General features: G+C 41.2%; 1 protein-coding gene across 1 annotated transcript in view; it reads left to right on the plus strand.

Moving 5' to 3' along the window:
• Window positions 1–23,015, plus strand: part of WDR63 (WD repeat domain 63) — a 78,144-nt gene that overhangs the window by 24,329 nt on the left and 30,800 nt on the right. Inside the window, exons 8-15 of the mRNA XM_023751738.1 lie at window positions 743–933; window positions 1,621–1,745; window positions 5,676–5,765; window positions 7,617–7,703; window positions 9,182–9,310; window positions 13,164–13,237; window positions 17,145–17,289; window positions 19,313–19,400. Of these exons, the coding sequence (XP_023607506.1) occupies window positions 743–933; window positions 1,621–1,745; window positions 5,676–5,765; window positions 7,617–7,703; window positions 9,182–9,310; window positions 13,164–13,237; window positions 17,145–17,289; window positions 19,313–19,400 (929 nt within the window). The remainder of the gene's footprint in view (window positions 1–742; window positions 934–1,620; window positions 1,746–5,675; window positions 5,766–7,616; window positions 7,704–9,181; window positions 9,311–13,163; window positions 13,238–17,144; window positions 17,290–19,312; window positions 19,401–23,015) is intronic.

Below are 23,015 nucleotides of genomic sequence, written 5' to 3' on the forward strand. Positions count from 1 at the left end.
GGGGTGATCAGGCTGGCAGGCAGAAGCAGTTAAGGGGCAATCAGGCAGGCAGGCAGGGGAGCGGTTGGGAGCCCAGCAGTCCCGGATTGTGAGAGGGATATCCCAGATTGGAGAGGGTGCAGGCTGGGCTGAGGGACAGCCCCCCCCCCCCCAGTGCACAAATTTCATGCACCAGGCTCCTAGTAGTATAATAATTAGTACACATGATTATTTGGTACTGAATATAGCTAAGAAAATTGCCTTTTCTGTCAATTTGGGATTTTCAGGAAGCCAATAAGACCGAGTTCAAAGTGGAGGTTTACTGAGGGGTCCACTGTGAAAAATAAAGAACGGGGAAGGAGGAGGGGGTCGGGACAGCTTCAGCCGTCCTCAGCCAGCCCAGCAGGGAGCTGCAGAGTGAAGGTGGCCTGTTGGAGGAATCTGCTGGAGGCAGAACTGCCCGGGCCCTGGTGTCCTCGAAGCTGCCACGCCCATTAGCCTGGGAACCAAGGCCGATGGTGAAGGTCCTGGAAGCTGGTCAGGGAGTTCTAAGACCCGAGCAGCAGTGAATTTTCTTTCCAAGTCCTCACATCATTCCTTTCACATGGGGTTCATCCTTTCGTTACCAAATAGAATTGAGAATATATTTTTTTCTTTCAGTATAGATGAAGCAGGAAGAGCTACTGAAAGCATATCATTGAATACTAGGTAAAATCCAATGTCTTCATTGCTTTTCTTTCTTTTTCTTTTTTTTATAAAATAGCGTTGAAATAGCCCTGCAACAAAATGAAATCACGAACACATTTATTGACGACTGGAAAACCCTGGCGGAAGAAGAAGGCACCTTTGGGGACAAGACCGATACCCACCTGAAGGAGTACCAGTCCTTCACCGACCTTCATAACCTGATGGAGAAAATGGTCACCTGCGTCTCCTGGCACCCGAATATCTATGGTGAGACGGAAGAGACGGGGGTTCTCTTTGTGGTGACAGCGAAATAGTCGGGTGCTTTTATGTGGAAAATTGAAAATTAGCTCCACCTCAATCGGAGAACTTCCGTTTGCTGAGTGCCAGGCACCTGCTAAGCGCTCTCTTCCCGCACCTTCCCAGGGCCACGCGTCCTCCCAGCTACTCTGGGTTACCCAGTGTGACCTCCACTTCACACCGAGAGGACAAAGCTCCACTCGGGGGAGTGGGGGGCTCAGGTCCCCGGCGGGGGCAACGCCGAATCTGGAGGTGACTCTGGCCGGTTGGGTGGGATGCCCCAGGGAGATAGCAACCAGTGAAGATGGAGCTTCGTTCTCCCTCCTCCCCGCCCCTCCCCCACACTGTTCCTTTCCTCACACACACAGAAACATTTTTTTTTCTTACTAAATCTTCCAAATCCAATGTTCATTTTATACTACCGGTCATCTCAGTTTGGACTGGGCACATTTTCAAGTGCGAAGGAAGTGACATGTGGTTGCCGGTAACCATGTTAGACAGTGGGACTCTAAGAAAACGCTTGGGCTCCTGTAGAACATTTTTACTCACGTTTCCTCCAAAGGGAAAGGAACAGTGACTGTGTACAAAAGCAAAACCTACAAAGACTTCACCATGTGCGGCTGCTGCAGACCTTCACTGTAACTGTGTTTCAATCAGGACTCATAGCTGTGTCGGTGGCCGTGCGGCTCTCCTTTGAAGAAAGAGTTTACTTTTCTGGTAAATTATTGCTGCAACCATCACTGATTCTGTTCTGGAGTTTCTCCGACCCCATACATCCTCAGGTAATGAAGGAGGGACGTTGCATGGTCTACAAGTTTCACAAATTACTGTCACGTGTCTCTTTTAGCAGTTTCTTTTTTTTTAAATTAAATCTTTATTGTTCAGATTATTACATTAGTTACTCTTTTTTCCCACCATAACTCCCCTCCACCCAGTTCCCACTCCACCCACCGCCCTCACTCCCCACCCACTGTCCTAATCCATAGGTGCACGATTATTGTCCAATCTCTTCCCTCACCCCCCACACTCCTTCCCCCCACCCCTGAGAATAGTCAGTCCATTCCCATTCTATGTCCCTGATTCTATTACAATCACCAGTTCATACTGTTCATCAGATTATTTATTCACTTGATTTTTAGATTCACTTGTTGATAGATGTGTATTTGTTGTTCATAATTTGTATCGTTACCTTTTTCTTCTTCTTCCTCTTCTTAAAGGATACCTTTCAGCATTTCATATAATACTGGTTTGGTGGTGATGAACTCCTTTAGCTTTTTCTTATCTGTGAAGCTCTTTATCTGGCCTTCACTTCTGAATGATAGCTTTGCTGGGTAAAGTACTCTTGGTTGTAGGTTCTTGGTATTCATCACTTTAAATATTTCTTGCCACTCCCTTCTGGCCTGCAAAATTTCTGTTGAGAAATCAGCTGACAGTCGTATGGGTACTCCCTTGTAGGTAACTGATTTTCTTTCTCTTGCTGCTTTTAGGATTCTCTCCTTGTCTTTTGCTCTTGGCATTTTAATGATGACGTGTCTTGGTGTGGTCCTCTTTGGATTCCTTTTGTTTGGGGTTCTCTGTGCTTCCTGGACTTGTAAGTCTATTTCTTTCACCAGGTAGGGGAAGTTTTCTGTCATTATTTCTTCAAATAGGTTTTCAATATCTTGCTCTCTCTCTTCTTCTGGCACCCCTATAATTCAGATGTTGGTACGCTTGAAGCTGTCCCAGAGGCTCCTTACACTATCTTCGTATTTTCGGATTCTTTTTTCATTTTGCTTTTCTGGTTGGGTGTTTTTTGCTTCTTCGTATTTCAAATCTTTGACTTGATTCTTGCGATCCTCTGGTCTGCTGTTGGGAGTCTGTATAATATTCTTTATTTCAGTCAGTGTATGCTTACTTTCTAGTTGGTTCTTTATCACAACATCGAGGTTTTCATCAGTCTTCTTGAAGATCTCACTACATTTATCGGCGGCTTCTAGACAGATCTTTAAAGACCTTAAAAGTGTGGTTTTGAACTCTATATCCAGCAGTTTGCTTTCCTCCAATTCTGTCGTTTGTGTCCTGTTTCTTTGTCTCGGCATTTTTTATGCTTCGCTGTGTCGATAGAGTGCCTTTCTCTCTTTTAGCAGTTTCAATTGCAAAGTGCTTTATAATCACCAATGTTGTAAATCCTTATCAAGTCAGGCTTTTCTTCAATTCGGAATTTATAATCATTCAATTTGAGGAAAATGAAAGTTTACACTTAGTTTATTGAGAAGGTTCATTTAAATAAATCAACATGTTATTTAAAAAAAAAAAAGACTATAAGAGCCCTGGCCAGTGTGGCTAGGTCGGGACATCATCCCATGCACCACAGGGTCATGGGTTTGATTCCTGGCCAGGGCACAAACCCAGGTGGTGAATTCAGTCCCCATTTGGGGGTGTTGGGATGTAACCAATTGATGTTTCTCTCTCACATCGATGTTTCTCTCTCTTCCTCTCCTTCTCCTTTCCTCTCTCTCTAAAGTCAATAAAAACATATCCTTGGGTGAGACTTTAAAACAATAAAAAGAAAAGATTGTAAGAAGAGCATTCAAATAATTTTATTTTATTTATTTTTTTGTTAATCCTTACCCGAGGATATTTTTCCACTGATTTTTAAAGAGAGTGGGAGAGCCCTAGCCGGTTTGGCTCAGTGGATAGAGCATCGGCCAGCGGACTGAAGGGTCCCAGGTTCGATTCCAGTCAAGGGCATGTACCTTGGTTGCGGGCACATCCCCAGTAGGGGGTGTGCAAGAGGCAGCTGATCGATGTTTCTCTCTCATCGATGTTCCTAACTTTCTATCCCTCTCCCTTCCTCTCTGTAAAAAGTCAATAAAATATATATTTTTTAAATAATAAATAAAAATAAAGAGAGTGGGAGAAGGAGAGACAAAGAGAAATATTGATGTGAGAGAGATACATTGATTGGCTGTCCCCTTTATGACCAGGGACTGGAATAGAACCCGCGAACCTTTCCACGGGCTGATGCTCTATCCACTGAGCCAAACTGGCTAGGGTTTAAAGTACAAGCTCTTTTATGAGCTTTATTTAAATACTTATTGTTCAAATGCAAATAGATTTTAGTTTCACACAAATTTCCTCAATTCCAAGGATCACCAGTAGGTGGTGGTGATGAGTAAAGATGAGTGTGTAGTAGTGTGAGGGAGAGCAGTGATCCTAGAGAGTGCACAGCCCATCTGTAGGGACAACTACTCTTCAGTTCTCTTATTGGTGATCTCACTTGTCAAGAGAATCCAGCAATTGGGAATTTTGTGTGAAATCTCCAAATTGTTGAATAGCTATTCTAAAACCAAACCAAAAGTACCCACTCAAACCAAACCAAAACACACAGCAATCCAAATAAAACAAGGCTGAAGGCTGAGTTTGCCCCATAGGGTTCTATTTCCAATACCCGCTCAAGAAGAGTTCTGCTTAGGGGGAAGGCACTTTATAAGGTTAAATGAAGTTTTTTCAATGGACTTAAGTATAATAATAACTTGTTTCTATAAAGTATTGCATAATTAAGACTTTCCCTAATAAATATTAGCCTCCCCTTCTTCCTTCTTCCTGAATTCATCTGAATTAAGGCAGTTTTTCTGTAATAGAGTCTAGATACTTTGATTATTATAGACTCGTAGATCAAAATGACAGCTCTCTAGGTATTTCTTATCAGCCTACTTACCACAAAAATGGTGCCATTCTCTTGGTGGGGTTTTCTGTCATTGTCCAGGGGTGTCAAACTACTTTCCACTGTGTGACATAGAATGTGCCTGAACATCAGGCAAATAGCAAGATAAAAGACTTCTCCTTTCCTCTATTTTAAAGAATAGTTTTAAAAAAACAAGCAAATAATTTCTTAAAGAAATAATGCAAATGATTTATTTTGTCTTTGTTCTAGTAAAAACTATAGGAGAGTATTACAATACTTTATTTTCAAAAGTAGAGGTTTCTCTAGAATCCACAGAATACCGAATTAACCAAGATCATTCATCCCAATTCCAGTTGGCAATCTTTAACCCAATGATGGCAAACCAGTGGGGCCTATATTTGCGGTAGTTGTTTGTAGAAGAGCAGTAACCATGCAAGTGTTTTGCTTGGTGGTCACCCGGCAGCACCAGCGCTACCTGTGGGTGACATACCTATTCCTTCACACCAGTGTATTCCTTGCAGAGCTTCCTCCCTCCCCTACAAGCCCTTGAATTCGTTTACTTCCTGGGTCCTGTATTATTTTAAATTTTGAGATATCATCACTGGCAATACCTTCGTCTTCTCTTATGCAACGTATTTTATTTTTGCGTGCTCACCATGTGCCAGGCTGGGTATACAGCAGGGAGCAAAACAGGCAAATATCCTGCCTTCCCAGAACGTACTTTCCACACTTTTCGAAAACATTGATTTCACGTTCCTTTTGCTTGAGAAAAATTATAAGATGTCCCAACAATGACCCATGGAGCACGGGGGAGGGTGGATCTGGTCCCCTTGAAAACACATCTGCTCTCCTACATATGTCTAATGTCCGCAATAAAATTCAACAAAAGCAGCTTCTAATTCAGAGGTAGAATTCTGGGAATGGACTCTGTGCATGTTCCTTATGGGTGGCTATAAAATGGGACTTTTGACTGTCTTAATATTATTTTCTAGCCATTCCCTTAGTAGGTTTTCTCACTCTCTTGAATTTGTGGGGTTCACTTTAGTTAATGCTGGAGAGCCCAGACGACATTTTCTGCTTCAAGTTCTGTCCGAGTAACCCTAATATTATTGCTGGAGGCTGCATCAATGGGCAGGTACGTATGGACTTTTTTTTTTTTTTTAGCTATTTATTAATTTAGACAACATCCTGTAATACATTTTGATTGGTTGATTTTTTTTTTTAACTTAAGAAGTCAATTGAGCAGAAGGAAGGCATGTCGTTGTTGGCCAATCACCGTGCCAGCAACTGGGGAATAAAGATGTGTTAGGGGGTTGGATGATGGGAATGTTAAAAAAAAAAGGGGGTTGGATGATGGGAATGTTTAAAAAAAAAAAAAAAAAAGGAGAAGAAGAAAAAAGAAAAAGCCTGCCTTCTGTAAGTAAGTAAATAAATAAATAAATAAATAAATAAATAAATAAGGTGTTGGCGCTGCAGGTGTCCACAGGGTAACCTAGTCATGATAATTGGGACAAAATCGGTCAAATCTATTTGTATCGCTGAGATAGAATCATGCGTTATACCAGATTTAACGGAAGAACAAAACCCACAAGCATTAATACCCACTGGTCAAGAGGCCTCTTGAAATTTCCCTAGATGTAGGAGTTAGGAAGTGATACAGAGTTTAAACAGAAATTCACTGGAAAATATACATATATTATTGAATTTATGTGTGCATAGTTTGATATCATGTTTGTTTGTTTTTTCCTTTGTTATCTAATTTATATAAAATTTAGGTCCTATCCTCCAATTGCCAGTTTCTCCAATAAAGAAAAACAAAAATCTTAAACGTATTTTTTAGTCAAAGTTTGAATTCACTGTGATCCAGTGAATTTGAGCATTACAAGAGTATGTGATTCTTGCTGAAACCGGTTTGGCTCAGTGGATAGAGGGTCGGCCTGTGGACTGAAAGGTCCCAGGTTCGATTCCGGTCAAGGGCATGTACCTTGGTTGCGGGCACATTCCCAGTGGGAGGTGTGCAGGAGGCAGCTGATCAATGTTTCTCTCTCATTGATGTTTCTGACTCTCTATCTCTCTCCCTTCTTCTCTGTAAAAAATTAATAAAATATATTTTTTAAAAAAATTTTTAAAAAAAGAGTATGTGATTCTTTTTTGGTATGGCTAGGAAAACTTCCTTGTCGTTGAAATTTAAATGTCTACAGTATCCGTGCCCATTTACCGAAACCAAAAGCATCCAGGAAAACTCTTCTCCCTGGGTTTTGTCTCTGATGACGACCCAGACACCATCCTCCAAGCCCTACAAATCCTGACATGCCTTGTTTTACTCATTAGGAAGGTTATACAATTTTGTTTTCATTTTAGGGTGTGTTTTTTTTAATAAAAGCAAATAATGAAAATAAAAGCACCCATAATTCTGTAATTCTGAAATTTTGTTAACATTTTAGTGTACTGAAATGACTTTTAATCATTAAAAATTAATATAACTTAGTATTGCATATCTACTTCATTCTGATTTTTTCAAAAAACAACCATGCGTGTATACGCAAATTTGGAGTTGGCCATAATATCCAATAGAAAAAAATTCATCATTTCTTACACTTTTTGGACAATTGAGTATGTATATTTAACTCTGGAGAACAAAACAGCTGAGTCTAAAACAAGTGTCCCCACAATCATAGCACGTTCCCGAAAATAGAAGGTGAACTCTTCCCAAAGTGGAGGGAATGGCATGATGTTTACCTTGGATTTTAGAAATTACTGGCATTTTTTAACACAAGCACAAAAATCAAAGTGTTGAAAATACTTTCATAGAGAAGAAGACATTCTTTTTTATATTAGCTTTAAAAGTTGCTGCCTTACCTAAGATGTAGGCTAAATTTGATTATCCTCCAAGGTGATTGATTTATCCAAGTGCTAACCAATGTGAATAGGTTTTAAAAAATTCTTTAATCCTGAAAATGTGTAATAACATCTACTTCTGCTTCAGATCATCCTGTGGGATATTACTGCACATGCTAGTCGCATAGAGCACGTTAAGACAGGCAGCAGTAGAAGTAAAAAAGCCACACTCAAGGTTAGTTTTTTACAATTTTTCCTCCATTTGGAAGTTTATTTAAAAATACTTCACAGCAGAGTTGCCAAGTTAAATAAAGACTCAGTGGGGGGGGGGGCTCTATTTCTCAAACCTTCACATCTGCTTTGAACATTGTTCTGAATCGCTTTCACGTAGGCCCTTGATTAAAACACTGCAAAACCAGTGGCACCGTCTATCCCAGGTTGTTAAGTTCTTTTTTTGTTGTTATTGTCATTAAATAAAATGAAGTGGCAGGTGAGTTTCCTAAAGTGATGTAGTTGAAGGAGCACTGGACAGAAGACCACGTTCCCAAGCTCTGGGTCATAGTCCTGTATGTTTGGACATTTCCCCACCTGGGCAAACATCCATTTTCTCATGCATAACATGAAGGGGATAATAATATACTATGATTTTGAGAAGCTGTGGATTCTGCCAAGAAGGTAGGGGAATGCTTCCTGAGCTCCCAGCTCAGTACTTACCCACACCTCCGCCCCAGTTCTCCAACCTGGATGTCAACAGGTCTCACACCAACAAAGGGATGTGGCCTTGTGTGCACACAAAGAAGTACTTTTTCAAAAATGGGACTTCATTGATTCTTTAGGGAGTGGGTCAACAATTTTTGTTAAGTTTAGCAATAAAATCTTAGACTAAACTGAAGGGAAAAGTATATAATGTTAGTCCCTCAATATCCTATATAATAAAGAGGTGATATGCAAATTAACTCTCACGCCCTCACAAGATGGCTGCCTACTACCAGGCCGGCAGGGGGGTTAGTGAGGGACGACCAAATGACTGAACAAGCAGGCTGTGTGGGGCAACCAGGCCAGCAGGGGGGTTAGTGAGGGACGACCAAATGACTGAACAGCAGGCTGCGTGAAGGGGGGGGCAGTTGGGAGCAACCAGGCCAGCAGGGGGGCAGTTGGGGTGACCAGGCCAGCAGCGGGGAGCAGAAAGATGGCAACCAGGCCGGCGGGGGGGTGCAGTTAGGGGTGATCAGGCCAGCAGGGGGGAGGGGAGCAGTTGGGGACGATTAGGCTGTCAGGAGGGGCAGAGAGGGGCGACTAGGCCAGCCAGGGGGACAGTTGGGGGCAACCAGGCAAGCACACAGAGGCAGTGAGGGGCTGTCAGACTGGCAGGGGGAGACAGTTAGGGGTGACCAGGCAGGCAGGTGAGTGATTAGGAGCTAGTGGTCCAGGATTGTGAGAGGGATGTCTGACTACCGGTTTAGGCCCGATTGGATATCTGCCGAGGGGTCCCGGATTGGAGAGGGTGCAGGCCGGGCTGAGGGGAACCACCCCCCCTTGCATGAATTTCATGCACCAGGCCTCTAGTATGATATATAGAAACACTAGTTTCTGTTTTTCCATGAACTGGTATTTCTCCAAGTTATTAATTTTAATTATTCTGATGAGTCAAGTATGAGTTCATTCATCAGTGCTCTGAAGTTAGCACATAACTTTCTTTTAACAATTTTTCAGCCCATGTTTCTCCTTGAACCAAATGATAATAAAGAAGCAATGTATATCAGACACTGTGCAGTCTCCTCAATAGAAAATGGACATAGGAAAGTAATTACAGATATACACTGGCTGTCGGACGCCTTTGAGGTGAGTCTCAATGGCTTCATGGTTTCCTTGTGCTGGATTGAAAATGTTTGGAAGGTTTTGTCCAAAGAGGAAGTTTCAAGTCAACAATCCATTTACATTTACTAGTACACTGTGAAATAACCAGGAAGTGGGCACCCAACAGTTGCGTCACTGTTACCAGACCCATATCTGAGAGTAAGGCCAATGTTTCAACCTCCATGGTTTAAAAGCACTGAAAAATGTAGATGTTGTCAACGTTGACATAATATAATAGCAAAGAAGATGAGGATTTGATACATAAATGTAAAGTGTAAATATTTTATAACCTTAGACTGAGGATTTAAAATTTGGAGCAGGCAACTCTAAAGATCTAAGACATTTAAGAATATGTAATTTTGCCAAGGCAGCCTTGAAGTGAGTGAGCCCTGAGGCTGGGAGGCAAGAACTAGCTGTGCAGCAAGGGAGCCCAGCATTGGCATTGCAGTTTGGCTCTGCGGTTCCATACTTGATTCACAAAGTCATTTTTGTGGATTTGTAAACTAGTAAGATCCCCAAATGTCTCACTCAAGGACACTAAAAGTCTACTGTGTACTTTGAAGGATTAACAAGTGAGATAATAAAGAACTAGAAGCCCGGTGCATGAATTCATGCACAGGTGGGGTCCCTTGAGGTGGCCTGTTGGGATCAGGCCAAAATCCACAGTCCAATGCTGCCTGCAGCTCCTACCTGCTGCTCCCACTCATCCCGGCCCCACTGCACCTGCCACGGCCTCACGCCCAATCGGTCCCGTTCAGGAGAGGCTCGCCAGCCATGAGCCCTACATCTGGTGCTCTCCCAAGGGGAGTGGCCTGCAGGATCAGGTCAAAAACAGCTCTCCAACATCCCCTGAGGGGTCCCGGATTGTGAGAGGGTGCAGGCCAGGCCAAGGGACCCCACTGGTGCACAATTGGGGCCAGGGAGGGACCGTGGGAGGGCTCCAGGGCGTGTCCAGCCCATCTCACTCAGTCCCAATCAGCTGGACCCCAGCAGCAAGCTAACCTACCAATCGGAGCATCTGCCCCCTGGTGGTCAGTGCATGTCATAGCAACTGGTCAACCATTTGACTCCCCCCTGGTGTTCAGTGCACTTCATAGCGAGCAGTTGAGCAGCCTTAGCATATCATTAGCATGTTACTCTTTGATTGGTTAGCAGTCAACTGGTCACCAGACTACCGGACACTTAGCATATTAGGCTTTTATTATATAGGACATGTGAAAAATTAGAGCTATGAAAGGTGATTAGCCCTTTTAGGTATTCAAATGGATCATGCAAAGCAGCAATACTTCGAAAAGTTAAAATGGACCAAAATAAATAGCCCAGATATAGTTTCTATTATATATAAAAGTTTAACATATGGTAATGGAGGTTACAACCCAAGAGAAGGAACTCCATTTCAACTCATGCCATGCACACAAATTAATTCAGGTAACTATACATTTAAATAACAACAACATCACAGGAAAATTACAACAAATCAAAATACAATATCATATTTCTGGAATGGAGATAATTTTCTAAACTAATTTACATTGGAAGAAATCTAAAGCACACATGTAAATTTCTCAATTAAAAAATAAAGAGCAAATAACAAAATGAAGGAAAATGTGTCCCAAATATGGTACATACAAAATTTCCTGGAAATAAGCAAAAAACATATACTGACTGAAACACAGTGTACTAATATAAAGATGAAAGTCATTTAGCCTTTCTAATATCAAAGAAATTAATAATAGAGCAACAATAATGCACAATTTTGGACCTCTTTAATTTTTGAATGAAAATTTTAAGTAATACCTGGGGTTGGAAACAAGGAGATGGTGCAACCCACAGACTCCAACATTGTTGGTTCCAACATAAAACTTTTAGAATATAATTAAGCAATGTGGTTCTTGAAGCATCCAAGTTTTCAAACTTTTGACCAGTAATTCACATGTTGGGAATTCACACAAAGAATTAATGCAATTTGTGTCTCAAGATACAAAATTGCATGCACACCCTGACAAATCATGCTGAAGTGTATCCATAAAAAAAGATTGGAAAAAAAATACAAGGTGAAATTATATTTAATTTTAAAACCTATTTTCCAAACCTCCGTAATATTTTTTAATAATCTACACTAATAAAAGAGAAAGATGCAAATTGACCGTCACTTTGAGACGCCCACCAGCCAATCAGGAGTGTCTCTGCAAATTAACCTGACAAAGATGGTGGGTTAATTTGCATATACAGGCGCCGGGTCCTGGGATCAGGCATCCTCGGGCCCAGGCCACTCTGAGCCTGTGGGCCCAAATGTAAGCCTAGAGCAGGCGGGGTCCCAGAACAACCCCTGGCCACTCCGGGCCTACGCTCACAGGCGCTGAGCAGCCGAGGGCAGGGCAGGAACGTCCCCCGCAGCAAGCGAGCAGACAGCAGTCCCCCACAGTGAGCGAGCAGACAGCAGGGCCCTGCTTGCCCCTGTGGCGGTGAGCCAGAGAGCAGACAGCAGGGGCCTGCTTGCCCCTGGCCCCGGCAGTGAAGGGCAAGTAGGCCCCCACAGAGAGCAGACACCAGGGCCTGTGGTGGCATCAAGCAGGCAGGTCCACAGAGGGTAGAGAACCACGGGGAGCAGGCCTAAGCCATCAGTAGGACATCCCCTGAGGGCTCCCAGATTGGAGAGGGTGCAGGTCAGGCTGAGGGACCCACCCCCCGTGCGTGAATTTTGTGCATCGGGCCCCTAGTTAAAACATAAAACCCCCAGAGCCAGCACATCTCTGGAGTCTCACACTTTCTGCACCGGAGAAGCTCATTAGCAGGAGAGGCAGCGTGGGTTCTGGATTGTTTATCAGATGCAAGTGGAGGGTGGCAGCTGTCATGGAACCTGACCCAGGCAGCCAGAGCAGCATCAGCCAGGTTTCCAGGGTCCGGGCTCCTGTGATGCCAACAGGCCTTCCCAGGGCAGCACGTGCAGCCCTCCCCACCCCCACCCCCTCCCTCACTGTTTATTTGCTGCTGGAACCCCCATCTCCACTGTTTTGCTCATCGATCCTACCAGGACCATAGTGAATTGGGGAAGGTCATGTTTCCCTGTTGATTTGAGAGTGGCACCTTCACAGGTGACCCCAAAATTTTTCACCTCATTTGAGAGCTTAACTGGTTGGAATTTGGATCTTCCAGGGCCCTGAGGAGCATTAACCCTTCTTGTAACCCTCTGTGTGCTAGCAGAGCTGGGCCACGGTTACTCAGAAAGTGTAGGTGCCACGACATTGGCTGCATGCTGGATGGTGTCTACTTTAACACTCGATGGATTTTACCTGCTTACCAACCTCATGAAAGCGCCTGTGTTGGGCGCCACAAATAATAGTGAAAAACAGAAAGAGCCTACATGTCTAATAATAGTGGGTAATGAAATTATGATATGTAAAATTTGCAGTTTGCATCTGTATGTTATAAAACTATTAGCATGATTCATGAATACACTTTTATAAGATACAGTTTGCATCTGTATCTATAAAACTATTAGCATGATTCATGAGTACATTTGCAGTTTGCATCTGTATCTTATAAAACTCTTAGCATGGTTCATAAGCATTCGAGTTATAATCTCAGGCTAGAAATTTACATGCATGCTAATTAAAATGGCATAAAAATGTTTCTGTGAAAAAAGACTGGAAAGTATATGACAGAAAGGCATTCGATTTTAAAACCTGTTTTCCAAATTTCTGTGATAGTATGATGCTCTTTTAATAAAAATTAAAATGAAGAAGAAAAATAAAAATATGTAAAAAGCTATGAGAAAACAGTCTTTGCTGTTCTAAGTACACAGATCTTACGTCCTGCGTATTTTTTTTAAACATAGATTAACAGAATGGGTTCTGTCTTTGAGAATCGAAGTGGGATATGCTGCCAGCTGGTCACCTGTTCGGCAGATTGGTATGTCTCATCTAAAATGTTACCTATATTATGTCCATACAACATATTCTTTTTTCTTAGATGTTTCTAAAATCATTGTTTTTTTCTGTTCCTTAAATAATCTTTACTGTAGTGATTAAACCTTATATAACTAAAGGAAAGAATTTTATAGATTGTTGCTGGTTCAATTTTTTTTTAATTTTTATATATTTTTATTTATCTTTATTGTTGAAAGTAAAGTCCCCCCTTTTTCTCCATTAGTCCCCTCTCTCTTACCCCCAGCCCCACCCCAGGCCTTCACCGCACTGTTTATATAGATACAAATATGTTGTAAAACAGAATTAATGAGGTTTCATGGTTAATACTGTTATATAAGATTATCCAAAGTAATTCTGCTTCATCACATTCTTATATCTGTAAATTTGCAGTTTGCATTGTTTACATTCAATTTTATCTCACAGTTATGAAGAGTACAATGTTTAATTTGGAAAGCTTTTACAAAGTGAGAGTTTTAGGTTTTTATTGCAAATTTATAAAAATGCTTTTATAAACAATTTGGTAACCATGTTGAAGAATGCTTATTTTAAAAATTTCAGCTTCCAATTTATAGAACTCAAAATTCATAATGAAATAGGAAATACGAAGAGTAATACTATTATCTAGCATTCAAATTCTGACAAAATGTTACCATTCCAAGCAGCTTTAATCCCAATAGAAACAATGATACTTCAAGCCGTAGACTCTGACAGCAGAAGCAGCAGCTGTGGAGTGGCAGCCAAAGGCATCAGTAACATCAGTATAGGCAAGGGGTGCAAGAGACACGATTAATCCTGGGGGCATGTATGGGTAAGGTTCTGTGATTGCAAGCAACAGAAATTGGCCATGGCTAACTTAAGGAGACAAAATAAACTTATTGGAAATACATTTATTCGAAGTTTATGCCAAAACTCTACTAAGTGCTTTAACAAATTAAGTTTTTTATACTTGTAACAACCTTGAAAAATGCTATGGATAAAGGAAATAAGGCTCTGAAGGCAACGCTCACTATGTATAGTGAGTTATATATGTAGTTATATCCTAGACTAGGGCCCAGTGCATGAATTCATGCACCTTGAAAGGAACTGTGGGCCGCGAGGCTGCAGTGGGCACAGGGCCGGGTCTCGGCCCATCCTCCGTGCCCCCGCCTGGCCCCTCCTGCCTTGCCCCCTGTCCCCTGTTTGCTGGGAACCCTGCTCCCGCCAGCCCCGCTCATAGCCGCTGACAGTATGGAGCAATTGGGGCCAGAGCCAGCAGCAGGTGCAGTTGGCAGCTGCTGCCCAGATCACCCCTCAGGAGCAGGGGGGGGGGGTGGAGAAGCCCTCAGGGACGATCAGGGCCGACAGCTGCTGCTCACACTCACTGACAGCACCGAGCTATCAGGACTGGCGCCAGGTGCTGGCAGCAGGTGGGAGTGGGGCCGGCAACAGCAATGGGTATGAGCGGTGGCTCTGGCACCAGCAACAGGTGCGAGCGCTGGGTGAGACCATGGCACATGGGAGCAAAGAATTTTCAATAACCAACAGAGGCTCACCCCAATGACAGCAGCCAGCACCCCGCCTTGGTCTGGCGCCCCTGCTCACCTGCTCCACCATCCAGCAGCGGCCAACACTCGCCATGGTCCACGTGCACCCTCTGGTGGTCAGCGCACGTCATAGCAACTGGTTGTTCGGTTGTTCTGCTGTTTGGTCTATTTGCATATTAGGGTTTTATATATATAGATTATAGCTAGTAAGTAATGATGAAGAAATGAAGAGCTAACTCAGGCTGCAGAAAGAGACCTGTGGAATTAGGTCACAGGAATAAATGGCCAGCCCCTTCATTATGAATGAATCAGTTCCAACCCTTGTGTTACTAGCGAGTCTGATTGGCTTCTCTTACATTATGAACTCAGCCCTTTGGGGAGGAGTGGCAGAGCACTTTGAGTGACAGTTCCAACCTCACTGTATCCAATAGGAAAGAAGCAACTCCCCCTGAACATTTAGGAAGCTTTGGCTGAAAAATGATTGGGGAGAGGCTAATTATTCCCCAGGCAAAAGCAACACATGGCATCCATAGGGCCATATGGAACATCATGTCACAATTAAAATTATATTATTACTTAATGGAGAAATGCTTATGATATAATGTTGGTTATAAGCCACAAATGCAGAGCTACACTGCTCTTCAGTAGCCTTGGAAAACATTGAGAAACACTGAGCAGACTAAAAGTATTACATGTTCTATATTAAAGACATAGATATCTGGTTGTTGTTTATAATGATGGCCCTTGAATTTAGAAATAGTCTAAGAATAGTTCCTTCATAAGTTGTTAAAGTAAAAGGAAAAAAAATATGCATTTAGAAAAGCTAACTTTTAGTTATCTGGAAAACTCATCAGTCCTAACTTTATACTTTAGCCATGCTGAAGGTTTTATAATGTACTAGAATAAGATAGAATAAGGTTCCAATAATTAAGAATGTGTGACTGATTTATACAGAACACTCAAGTGAAATTTTATGTATTTAGCATAACCATTTCACAAATAATGCAAATTAATGGCATAAATAAGATTCAAGAAGAGCTATGTAATTTTGAAACAGTTTTAAATTAACTATAAATATATTATAAAATAAATCTTATTTCATTTGTGTTACTCTCCCAAGGATTTATGTTTTTACAGCACAAAAATGATTATTATTTTTAATAATTTTTAATTTTAACAGTGTTATCAAAATTAAATGAATTAATTTTATTTATTAATTGTTAAGATAAATAAATTATTAGTATTAACTAAATAGTTCACATAAATGAATACATGTTTTGTTACTCTTTAGTTACCATCCATTTATCTGAATACATATACATCAAAATATTTAATAATATCTTAAATTAATTAAATCAGGTTACTCATAACCTCAGTGATAGAAATTATGATGCTAATATGACAGACTTTTTGTGGTTTTCATGTTTTTACATAATTAATACAAAGACCCTTTATACTACAGTACTGTACAAGTTTTATTATAAATTTTTACCAAGTTGATTGCACTAAAAATAACACCATTAATGTGTGGAACTTATAAATAATTTTCATAAACATTATCTCATCTAATTTTCATAACCAACCTGTGAGGAAGGAGAAAGAAGAGAAATAACATTTATTGGATACCTACTGTGTAAAAAGCACATTAAATCCCACTCCATCTGTATATGTGGTGTTTTCACTATCAGTATATAAATGGAGAGTGGCTGCTAATCTATGCAGGCTTTCTTTTGGAGATCATAAAATATTCTAAATCTGATGTGGTTATGGTTGCACAACTCTGGATATATTTAAAACTATTGAAGTGTGCGTTTTATTTATTTTTTTTTTTAAATATGTTTTATTGATTTTCTACAGAGAGGAAACCTACTGTGTAAAAAGCACATTAAATCCCACTCCATCTGTATATGTGGTGTTTTCACTATCAGTATATAAATGGAGAGTGCCCGCAACCAAGGTACATGCCCTTGACCGGAATCGAACCCGGGACCCCTGAGTCCGCAGGCCGACGCACAACTCTGGATATATTTAAAACTATTGAAGTGTGCGTTTTAAATGGGTGAATTTGGGGGTATATGAGTTATATTTCAAAAAAGTTATGTTGAAAAAAAAAGTGCCACTCTCCTAATTCAATTCTCGTATTTTATAATATTAGCTTCAAGACCAGCAAGGTTATTAAGTAACCTTATGAATTGTTATAATTCTCTAAAATAAGAAATAAAAAATAATTTCATAAAAATCTTACTTTCAGAGACATTAAAATATAATCATGATCACATTGATAATGTGTAACAGTAAGAATAGTAGTCCTCAGGTTATAACACCTCTTATTTGTACTTAAAAAAAATGTAATCTTTTTTTTAAAAGCACAATATGTTTTTGGGATATCAGACAACAGAAAAGTACAACCTTTCAATCAACAGAGAAGAAGAAAGAAGAAAGTATTGAAATTCCTAATGATGTACCATCTACATTTTTGCATCTAGATCTCTCCTGGAAACCTCTCTCTAAGGTAAGTAACAGGATTTATTCTCTATACTATGTAATTCATATGCATAGACATGCATACGTACACTCTAAAAGTAGAGCAGCTCAAATTAACACAGGACTTTATTAATTCATGTATTTATTCATCTAATAAATTCCTTGATTGCATTATTATGATGCCTAACTACATCAAGCCAGAATCACAATTATTGTGAACTTGAAATTAATATTTGTTCATGTGTAAGCAAGCCACAACTTACAACTAATTTGCATAATTATTTAATTGTATATCAGTTGCTTGATGGTGGGTATGCCCCATGTTAGCCCAAAACAGTTAATTTTACCTATATTGCAACCAAAATTCCAGATCTTTTGCACATCAATAGTAGGAAAAAGTATTGTAATACCTATAACCACATAAAACTGAAAAGTAGCCCTAGCAGGTTTGACTCAGTGGATAGAGAGTCAGCCTGTGGACTGAAAGTTTCCAGGTTTGATTCTGGTTAAGGGCACATGCCTGGGTTGTGGGCTCGATCCCCAATAGGGAGCGTGCAGGAGGCAGCCTATCAGTGATTCTCTCATCATTAATATTTCTATCTCTCTCTCCCTCTCCATTCCTCTCTGAAATAAATAAAAACATATTTAAAAACTGTAAAGTAATTGAACAAGAAATTATTGGTACTTACCTTGAATGCAGAGCTTCAAGAAAAGCAATTTTTGTCCAACTGGGTAGCTCAATGGTTGAGCATCAACCTATGAACCAGAAGCTTACTGTTTGGTTCCTGATCAGGACACATGCCTGAGTTGCAGGCTCAATCCCCAGGAGGGGGCATGCAGGAGGCAGCTGATCAATGATACTTTCTCATCATTGATTTTTTTTATCTCTCTCTCCCTCTCCCTTCTTCTCTGAAATCAATAAAAAAATATTAAAAAAAAGAAAAGCCATTTTAATTTAATGCCCTGGCAGAATAGTTCAGTTGGTTAGAGCATCATCCCAATATACCAAGGTTTCGGGTTTGATCCCTGGTCAGGGCACATACCAATGAGTGCATAAATAAGTGGAACAACAAATCTCTCTAAAAATCAATTTTTAATTTAAATAAAAGAAAAGCAATACTCTGGTTTCTCTTCAGATTGCATAAATCTTTAGCCTTAAAAAAAAAGAAAAGCAATTTTAATTTAAGAAAGATATCACCGTAGTGGGTTGTGTCTGGGAAGTATGACTGGACTGCTGGCGTTGATGGCTCTCTTTCTTTGGAATGTCTAAGTCTAATTCCAAACTTAAACCTTTTTTAAAAAATTTGATTTATAAGTACTTCTAGAATTACATTATTTTGTATTTGAAGAGAGAGCATGAAGGGGTGAGAATTTTCCTGAAGTAACTGGGATTAGAAATTAGAAAGAGAGGATTAGAAATGTTCTGGGCTAGGATTCACTAAGCTTTAAATCATTGAAAAAGAAACAAGCAAACAAAACCTTACCTGAGAATAATGGTACAGCATGTGGACAAACATGCTGATGGAGAAAAGTTGGCAGGGAGCCATGAGGGAATAATGTAAAGTGTGGCCATTTTCTATGATGGTGCAGGCCCAGGGTACTTCTGAAACTCAGAGGCACGCCCCCCTCCCACCACTCCCACACACACACACACACACCTCCTCCCCTCCCCCGCCCCCACCCCTCACCCCACCCAGGGACTCAGCAGTGCTGTGCAGGAGAAAGGTCCCTGCACATCTTTCTGAAGCTTTTGTTTAACTGAAAGATTTAGGGAGGATGTGTTAGGAAACAGAAAACAAAACATTTTCAAAAAACACATAAGACTCTGGGATTTGGAAATGAGCCCCCCAGATAAGTTCCCTCGAGTAGCACAGTTTTAGAAACTGTAGTTGAGGCACTTTCCATGGGAAAAGCCAACTAGAAATCTGAGGGAGAAGGGAGAAGGGAGAAAGACAGGGAGGTAGAAAACAGCAATCTGGGGGCAGAAGGGCAAAGCGAGAATAATTTAAGGATATATGGAAATAATCTTCCTTGTATGTTCTTCCCAAAAGCTAAGACTGTCTAAAGGTGAAACAAGTTTAGACCACTGTCCAGTCAAGTTAAGCCTGGGTAAAGACCATCTCATTTACAAAACACAAGGTAAGTGCCTTTATTTAAAAAGCATTGAAGCTCTGGTCAAGATGGTAACATAGGGAAACGCGGCAATCACCACTCCCCACATCAAAATTACAATTAAAATATAGAACAGCCATCATTCACACCTGAAATCTAGATGAAAGGAAGTCCTACAAATAGGGAAATTAAAGAAGAAGCACATAGAGACTGGTAGGAAAGGTGGAGCTGTGGGGCAGAATCACAGAACCAGCTGGTCCCATACCCATGTGTGGTGGTTTAAAATCGGAGGGATATCTTGGCTGTGGAGGTTTCCCTGAGGAGTGAGGGCTCCCAGCCCCACACTAGCCTAGGGTTCTAGTGCTGGAAAGAGAAACCCCCACAGCCGAGACTGACCAGCATACCCTGAGCGACGGATGAATGATTACTCTGACACACGTTTCTGTGAAAGAGAGGGCTAAGGGACTGCCTGGCTAGAGAAACCAAACAGCCTCATTCACCTGCCTCTTCAGGCTTTTATTATAACAGTAGTTTGGGATAAAGTTTAACTTTTAGATACAATCACCAGGGTAAGCTTTCTTGGGAGGACACAGGTGTCTGCAGTGTCCTTTAGGCATAAAGATTAAGCATTAAATTCCAGAAAACACCTGAGAGCCTGCACATACACAGACTTGTTTGGAAAGATCAGGGAACAATTAGGGACAGTCACCTTCAGCCAACTCCCCTAGGGGATTCCGATAAACAGGGGTGGTTGCCTTCAGCCAACTCCCACAGAAAATTCTTTCAGAATTTCTTCCTTACAAACTTTCCAACCAGGTCCTGTGCTACACCACACCCACAGCTTCTGGCTGTAAAAACTAGCAGGGATTGCGGCTGAGTGACAGGAGGCTGCTGGAGCCACAGGCAGCTCCTCTTAAATGGCCCACACATGGACTCACTCCCCCTGAACTCTAGCACTGGGGCAGGAGCTTGAAAGGAACCTGGGACAATCAGGGAGGAACTAACTTGTCTGGAATCAGGGCGAGAGGTGGACAGGCAGCTTTCTCCCAGACAGAAGTGCTGGCAAAGGCCATTGTTCCTTTGATGAGCCCTCCCTGCCACAGAGCCAACAAACAGTTGACATATCTGAATCCTCATCAGCCTGGTTCACACTTTTCTCCCTTCCCTGGTGATTTCCTGACAACCTGCCCCTCCCTACTTGCAGGTTAAACGAAGCCATTTCCAGTGGCTTTTCCATTCAACAGGCCTCTCTCGTCTCATGCTTCAGACATTCCTAAAATCTCTCAAACAAGCAGCAGCTGGCCTGCTGATTTTGCACCTCCTGGGAGGTTCCAGAGCCAGTGCACTGGGTGGTCAGCTTTGAGCACACCAGATTACTACCCTATCAACTCCACGAGTGACACACTCAAGGGGTGGACACAGTGAGCACCAAAACCCCACTGAAGCAAGTCCTGCTCTTTAGGGGTGTCTTCTGCACAGCAGTGCTTCCACTTAGTCACAGCTGATCCTCACAATTGATTGGTCTTGGAGTCAATCCCTCCTAGTGATGCCAACATCAATCAAGGCTCAACTACAATAGGCACACAGCCCACACAGGGGCACACCTGGAGCACCAGCTCACGTGATTGGGGAAGCTGAGCTACTGGGCCCTACAGGATACCTACTATACAAGATCACTCTACCAAGTCTGGGAGACATAACAGATCTACCTAATGCATAGAAACAAACACAGGGAAGCAGCCAAAATGGGGAGACAAAGACACATGTCACAAATGAAAAATCAGGAGAAATCTCCAGAAAAAGAAGTAAATGAAACAGAGGCAAGAAAACTATCAAATATAGAGTTCAATAAAAAATGGTTATAAGGATGCTCAAGGAACTTACTGAGTACTTCAAGGAGATTAGTGAGAATTTTAACAACATAAAAAAGGACCAGTCAGAAATGAAAAATACACTAACTGAAATAAAGAATGGTTTACATGGAATAAACATTAGAGGATGCCAAGAATCCAATCAAGAATTTGGAATATAAGGAAGCAAAAGACACCCAATCAGAACAGCAGAAAGAAAAAGGAATACAAAAATATGAAGATAGTGTAAGGAGCCTCTGTACAACTTCAAGCAGACCAACATTTGCATCATGAGGGTGCTGGAAGAAGAAGAGAAGGAGCAAAAGAAATTGAAAACCTATTTGAAAAAATGATAGAAAACTTCCCTTACCTGGTGAAAGAAATAGACATACAAGTCCAGGAAGCACAGAGAGTCCCAAACAAGAGGAACCCAAAGAGGCCCACCCCAAGACACATCATAATTAAATGCCAAGGTTAAAGACAAAGAGAGAATCTTAAAAGCATCAAGAGAAAAGCAGTTAGTTACCTTCAAGGGAGCACCCATATAACTGTCAGCTGATTTCTCAATGTAAACTTTGCAGGCCAGAAGGGAGTGGCAAGAAATATTCAAAGTGATGAAAAGCAAGGACCTACCAGTATAACCAACGTTACTCTGCCCAGCAGAGTTATTATTTAGAAGTGTGAAGGTCAGATAAAGAGCTTTCCAGACAAGAAAAAGCTAAAGGAGCTCATCACTACTAAACTAGTATTACATAAAATGTTAAAGGGTCTTTTGGGGATAAAAAAGGAAGCGGAAGAGGAGGAGGAGGAGGAGGAGGAAGAAGAGGGAAAAACATGAACAATAAAATGGCAATAAATACATATATATCAAGAATTGAATCTAAAAATCAAAATAAATGAATAAGCAGAACAGAAACTGACTCATAGATACAGAGAACATTTTGATGGTTGCCAAATGGGAGGGGATTTGGGGGGGTGGGGAAAAAAGAAAAGGGATTTAGAAATACAAATTAGTTATAGCTTATGGACACAGATAATAGACAGGTGAAGGTGTGGAGTGGGAGAGGAGATGGGTGAGGAGGAACAAAGGGAGGAAATTGGGAACATCTGTAATACTCTCAACAATAAAATAAAATTATAAAAAAATCATTTGATAGTTTGAGTGTTAGTCACTTATATGTCTAAGGTTACTTGCTAGAATAGTCTAATTTGTTAAAAGAGTACCAAAAGTCAAACCCTCCAATATGAAACTTTATAATGGCTACTAGGGGCCCAATGCACAAATTTGTGCACCTTGAAAGGAACTGTAGGCCTTGAGGCTGCAGTGGGCACATGGGCGGGTCTCGGCCCATCCTCCACACCCAGCCTCTCCTGCTGTGGGCCCCTGGTCCCTTGTCTGCCGGCAGCCCCGCTCCCCCCCCCCCCCCCCGGTGGATTGTGTGTGCTGGGTTAGGTAACATGCATCTCGTGGATAATGTTTGTTTTTTTTTTTTTTTTCTCTATTATTATCTCTTCTCCTCCAGTGCATAACTACAAAAAAATAGATAGCTTCTCTTCCTTTTTCTCGCACACCCCGCGCCACCACACACCAAGAACAGAATTAATTATATATTTAATTAAAATATTATAATATAAAACAAAATAACTCAGTCATGTATATTTTTTCCTTCTGGTTTGTTTTCTTTTTTCTTTTTCTATAATAATATATAAAATATTTAAAAAGACTAGATTCCCAGCCAGGTGAGCCCGGCATCGGCGGGTCAATGTGATTTTTGATTTATGTTATCTTAAG

The sequence above is a fragment of the Myotis lucifugus genome, unplaced genomic scaffold (genome assembly GCF_000147115.1).
Source record: "Myotis lucifugus unplaced genomic scaffold, Myoluc2.0 scaffold_25, whole genome shotgun sequence".
NCBI classification, from domain to species: domain Eukaryota; kingdom Metazoa; phylum Chordata; class Mammalia; order Chiroptera; family Vespertilionidae; genus Myotis; species Myotis lucifugus.